Raw genomic sequence first — 6,025 nt, 5'->3', positions numbered from 1 at the left:
TGCTTGATCACAACAACTCTGGAGGACCGAACACAAAGCTGAGAGTCTTAGAAAAAAACACTTGTTTTACGTGTCCCAACACATCTAATAGAGTCATAAGCATCATCAATAGGAGCAACTCTTAGTGTTCCGCATCCCAAATGGCACCCCATTCCCCACATAGTGCACTACTTTAGAACCCTTTGGATCCTGGTCCAAATTAGCGCACTAAATAGGAAATAGAATGCCATTTGAGACTCGTCACACAGAGTCTGTAGAGAACATGAGTGGGCAGGCGAGGTTAGTGAGCACGGTGGATGGATGGAATTTACATAAATACTGAATGCCTCCAGAATGGAGCCCTATTCCTTATAATGCAGTGCTTCAACCAGAACCAGAACCATATGGCTCTGGCCAACAGTAGTGCATTTTATAGGCAATAGAGTTCTATTTGGGACGTGACCACTGTTCTCCTGTACCTGGTGAATCATATAGGCCCCCCCCTTTTTAAAACAACAAAACAGAAAAGCTAAAAATATTTAACAGAAAAACAGAAGTCTGTATCCCAAATGGAACTCTATTCCTATGTAGTGCACTTCTTTTGACCAGAGCCGGTGCCATTTGGGACCAGCCGATAACTGTTCACTGAGCGAGCTAGACGTTCATCATCATCATCATCATCATCATCGGGGATATATTCCAGTCTGCATGGGTTAAGACTGGGGAGGCAATGTCTTTGTTACCCTTCTCTGAATCTCCTGCAGTCAATCCTGGAATGACATTTCTTGTGAGCACTGTTCTCAAATCAGTTTTTCCCTTTTGTTCTCTCCAATGAGCAAAGTGTATAAAAAAGTTAGTGTGAGCTGATCCTAGATCTGTGGCTAGGGGTAAATTCCTTGTTGCAGTGCTTTGTACAGTCAATGGTGAGGTGAGGTAGAGGCATTGATGGGGTTATGAGTGACATTGGAAACATTCCGGAGCATTCCGGCACCATAATATGCCGTGTTGCCGTGGAGACCGGTTCCAAGGTTCTCCTCTCACCACAGCTGTCTCCCTGTGTAGTTCACCGGAGCGGTAGGCATCTGTTACAGACAGACAAGTGGTTAGGGTGTGTGTGTGTGTGTGTGTGTGTGTGTGTGTGTGTGTGTGTGTGTGTATGTGTTAAATCAAATCAAATGTTATTTGTCACATGAATACAACAGGTGTAGACTTTACCATGAAATGTTTACTCATGATCCCTTTCCCAACAATGCAGTTAAAAAGTAAGAACATTTGCAAATAGATCAAAAGAAAATATTAAGACAATAAAATAACATTAACGATGCTATATACAGGCTATATACAATGAGCACCGGTACCGAGTAAGAGGTAGTTGAGTTAATATGTAATAATATTATATTATAAACTGGGTGGTTTAAGCCCTGAATGCTGATTGGCTGACAGCCAGGGTATATTAGACCGTATACCACGGGTATGACAAAACATGTATTTTTACTGCTCTAATTACGTGGGTAACCAGTTTATAATAGCAATAAGGCACCTCGGGGGTTTGTGGTATATGGCCAAAATTTGCGCCGTTCCTAAGAACAGCCCTTAGCCGTGGTATATTGGCCATATACCACACCCCCTCGGGCCTTATTGCTTAAATATAATATGAACATGGGTGTTTGTGTGTGTGTGAGAGATATCACACACTAACCGTTCCTCCGTTCATCACCAGGGCCATCTCAGTGGGCTGGTACATGTGGCCTCTGAAGGGGATCCCAGGACGCATCCCCCCATGTCCGTTATGGTACGACCCACCTCTCAGTGCTGAGACTCGACCCAGGGAGAGAGAAAACACAAATAAAGGGGATGTTACTAGTTAACCGTTTTCTGTAGACAATCCTTCTATTTAGACTTAAATCTTTTGCATGTACACAAACATTTGCATAAACCCACACATAGCCTTTCACACAACCAACACACACAGTGTACCTGCGCTGTGTTCCTCGATAGAGTAGGTCTGGTTATCTGCGCAGGGCCTGTGTGTGAGGGTGTGTGTGGGTAATGGCACCTCCTGTTGGAAGCAGGGCTGCAGGGGCTGGCTGGTATGAAAGTAGTCCTGCTGGTTGGGGACCGGCGGGTCCCTCAGACACAGGTGGGCTTCTGGGATAGCGTGAAATAACAGCAGGATCCATCCTTGCGCCACCAAGGCAACCGCCAACACCGGCTCATCCCAGTCCTTTCGCAGCCCTTCCCCACCACCCAACCATGCCCCCCTCAACGCTGCGTCGCCATAGAGATAGAGCACAAGCCAGGAGACCCATAGCAACAGGGACGCCAGGCAGGACAGGAAGAGCCATACGGCGTTGCACTTCCAACGCCGCTCGCACCCTCCGTCACTCCCCTCCTCTGCCTCGTCCTCTCCCCCTTCCCCTCCACACAGCACCACAGCCAGGGAGAGGCACAGCGCCGTCAGGAGCAGCCCCAGGGCGTAGCTGCAAACCAGGGCAAAGTCTACCGGTGGGTAGTCGCAGGCCCCGTGGCCCTCCCTCACCACTGTCAGCAGCAGCCACTCTCCAGAGATGATCCCTTGGACCAGGGCCAGGGCCATGCCAAGCCCAGCCAGGGAGCTCCCTTTGGGGCTAGACTTTCCAGACACCAGCCTCTTCAACCGCACCGCCTGGGCCAGGAGGCAGGAGAAGCACAGGGCGAACAGGGGGCCCCAGAGGACCCGGCGGACCACACACAGGGCCTCGTTACGCCCCACCAGGAAGACCAGGGACAGGGAGAAGAGAACCAAGAGGGAGGCCAGCAGGAGGAGAAGAGGACCCAGGCCGGAGCGCCGATCTGGGTCAAGGATGGAGTGGCGCTTGGCTAGGAGAACCACGGAGAGGACCAGGGAGGTGATGGCTCCACCACAGGCCACGGCCTCCAACACCACCCCCCACACAGACTCCAGGTCACACAACGTCCGGTAGAAGGGGTCCACGTTCACACCGCAACCCAGAGGAGGGGGAGGGGCCAGGCCGGGGTCGATGATGTCATCCTGGGAGTGGCCGCAGCCAATCAGAGAGAGGAGAAAGAGAAGGACAGGACTGAGGGCCATCTGAGATAGAGGGAGAGAAATTAAGAAGAAGAAGAGGGAGGGAGAGAGAAGCAAAGCGTTGTTACTGAATCATGTCAACAACACAGCACCAAAATGGCCTGTCTCTTGCTATCACTTGTTTAGTCAGTGTATCATTCAGTGTTGGACCACAAGAGACTGTGGAATGAGTTTCTGCTAGAGGGAACTAACTGTTCCTGGTTCATCTTTCATTTCACAAATGTATCATTATTATGTAATGTCCTTTCTCAATCTCTAACTGCTTGGATGCTCATACACACACACACACACACATACAAACAAACACTAAAATGCACACACACATACACAGCATGGCCCTCAGCAGCCCACTCAGCCTGTGCCAGCCAGGGCCACGGTTCCCATAGTAACGCACAGCCAAGTGGGTTGGCCTACATAGCGCTGGGTTTTTCACAACACAGGCTGAGTGACAAGTACACGCACACACACACACACACACACCGACACACACAGTTCAACATTGGAAGAAAGCACTCTTTTTGAAAGTGTCATGGCCCGGGGCGGGGCTACGATAGGGGCTATCAAAAAGTTATAATTAAGCTATCAGTCTTTACATCTGACACCAACAACAACAATAATCCATAAAACTACTGTGCATATTAATCCTTCAAATATTAATTTGTTCAATTATTGTGAACTGAACTCACCTTGAGAGATTAGTCGAATGTTCCGTTAGGTTACTTAATAACTGTCATGACTTCGGAAAAATAAAGAGGTCACATCTCTAGTCCCACATAGTCGATATCACAAACTCATAATTCATCTTGGGTCCATGTTAGTTCAACGACGTTTGTTCAGCAGACTCATTTAAGATCTTCTTCATTTACAGGCGACTACAAGGTGACCGTTATCTGACGTGTTGGCGAGCTGTGCGCACAGCAGATCGCACGCTCACCATAAATAACGGACTGTATAAAAGGTGAGTCACTCGTTGACTATTCCGTTTGTATTCCATCCGGTCCCCGGTGGCGCGAGCTGTGACGGTTATTGGGTCCGTTAAATTTCACTCCTGTCTGTGGAATCTCTCTGGTGCGTTTCCGTTATTTTCCCATGGTATCACGTTATATCACATCATTGTTTTGGCAACGCTACAGCGCGCTATGAGCACTCCAAGAAAGTGTCAGGTGCACGCTTGACTTCACTCCCCCACATAGCCAAATATAACAAACCTGACTAAAAGTTGTTTTTTCTCTCTCTCTCTCTCTCTCTCTGTAAATCTGCGGGGGATGTAAACAGCAACTTGGTTGCAGCTGTCGGCTTGAGGCTCACAGGGACGCTGCAATGCTACTTCCAAGCACTGCTCTCCTCTGCTCACCCACTGTCAGAAGTGCATTTACACCGGTCTTCCTCCATGCAGAGGTCAACAGTTCAGTATCCACAGATTCCTCAACTTCTCTATCACTTTCACAATGCAATAATGAAGTATATAATCAGACCGGCCTTTAATGTTGGTTCCTTCCAACTGCAGCAGCTTTCAACGGTTTACATTTGACATGTGAGTCATTTAGCAGATGCTCTTATCCAGAGCGTTTTACAGGAGCAATTAGGGTTAAGTGACTTGCTCAAGGGCACATCGGCAGATTTAACCAACAACTTGTTGGTTACTGGTCCAATGCTCTTAACCGCTAGGCCACCTGCCGCCCCCGAATACATTCAATCAATCAATCAACCGTTACAATCCCATATTAATAGTGGAATAATCCATCCCCACTTTCTTGTCCTCTTCCGCCCGACTGTCTCCTCCTGGCGGAAGGTTTCGAGGACAGGTTAAAACACAGGCTGGCCAAGCACAGCAAAAGTAGTGCACTATATAGGGAATAGGGTGCAGGGTAAAGCCTCTTAGCAGAAACCTATAAACAGAGACCTATATTCAATACAAGGTGAAACATCTTCAGAAGAATCAAATCAAAGGGGGAAACCAGAAGGCAGCTAAAGCAGGTATGCTGAGAGGAGAGGAGGAGGAGGGGAGGAGGGGAGGGGAGGAGGAGAGGAAGAGCAGAGGAGAAGAGTTCTGAACACAGGTGAGTGTCAGGTCCACGTAACCGCTGTCTCCTTAGTTTAGTGAGTGTCTTGGTCCAATATGTCACCCTATTCCCTGTGTAGTGCACTACTTTAAACCAGAGTCCTATGGGCCCTAGTGCACTACATAGGGAATAGGGTGACATTTGGGGACTGAGACAGGACGTCACGTAACAGAGAAAATCCATGACTCAGCCGCATGCTGCTTTCTCCTTATACTGACATGGGGGTAATCCCCACTCTGCGACCGTGTGTGTGTGTGTGTGTGCGCGTGTGTGAATAAGATTACATGGACATGGGGGACCTGGTCCTAGAACAGCACTCCTACCCTGAGACTGTTTATTAGTACAGCCCCTGTACTGTACTGAGAGAGTAGTTACCTGATCCTAGATCAGTAGCCCTACCCTGTGACTGTTTATTACTGAGAGAGTCGTTACCTGATCCTAGATCAGTAGCCCTACCCTGAGACTGTTTATTACTGAGAGAGTCGTTAGGAGCAGTGGTGTTAATTAATAGACAATAGAGTTCTTAAAAGATGCCAGTAATAGAGGCTAAACATAGAAGGTTCCTGTCATCATCTCCAGTAGCACACACACACACACACGTCAGCAGTGCAGATTAGTGTGTCTAATAATGTCTCAACTAGCCTAGTAACAACATGATGACCTGAATGAATGGGGCCAGTGACGGACCACAAACAGGCCCAGATCAGCCCAGTCCAGCTCTTCTACTCTGAGACTCTTAGTGAATACAGGCCCAGATCAGTCCAGTCCAATCCAGCTACATCATTAACACCACTACAGGTGGTTTAGAGGTGGTGTGGTTCATGTGAAATAGCACCACCATGTGGAATGTGTGAGTGTGTGTTTCTGAAAAAAAAAATAATACAATGACCATTAT

At 48.1% G+C, this 6,025-nt stretch overlaps 1 protein-coding gene across 1 annotated transcript; it reads right to left on the bottom strand.

Annotated features, from left to right (window-relative positions):
• Positions 1–498: 498 nt before the first annotated feature.
• On the bottom strand, positions 499–4,675 carry gprc5bb (G protein-coupled receptor, class C, group 5, member Bb). The gene is made up of 4 exons (XM_024439483.2): positions 3,754–4,675; positions 1,957–3,070; positions 1,679–1,791; positions 499–1,061 (listed from the first exon to the last, which is right to left on the bottom strand). Exons 2-4 carry the CDS (start codon positions 3,068–3,070, stop codon positions 1,017–1,019), a joined length of 1,272 nt encoding a protein of 423 aa, XP_024295251.1. The 5' UTR covers positions 3,754–4,675; the 3' UTR covers positions 499–1,016.
• Between the last annotated feature and the right edge of the window lie 1,350 nt (positions 4,676–6,025).

The sequence above is a fragment of the Oncorhynchus tshawytscha genome, unplaced genomic scaffold (assembly GCF_018296145.1).
Source record: "Oncorhynchus tshawytscha isolate Ot180627B unplaced genomic scaffold, Otsh_v2.0 Un_contig_2871_pilon_pilon, whole genome shotgun sequence".
Classification (NCBI taxonomy): Eukaryota; Metazoa; Chordata; class Actinopteri; order Salmoniformes; family Salmonidae; genus Oncorhynchus; species Oncorhynchus tshawytscha.
Note: the sequence above shows the minus strand (reverse complement) of the source record. Positions and strands in the feature narration are given on the sequence as shown.

Coding starts and splice junctions, on each gene's coding strand:
- gprc5bb (XM_024439483.2), bottom strand. CDS start 3,070: ATGGCCCTCAGTCCTGTCCTTCTCTTTCTCCTCTCTCTGATTGGCTGC. Junction 1,792..1,956: donor TATCGAGGAACACAGCGCAG/GTACACTGTGTG, acceptor GTCGAGTCTCAG/CACTGAGAGGTGGGTCGTAC. Junction 1,062..1,678: donor TGGTGATGAACGGAGGAACG/GTTAGTGTGTGA, acceptor TGTCTGTAACAG/ATGCCTACCGCTCCGGTGAA.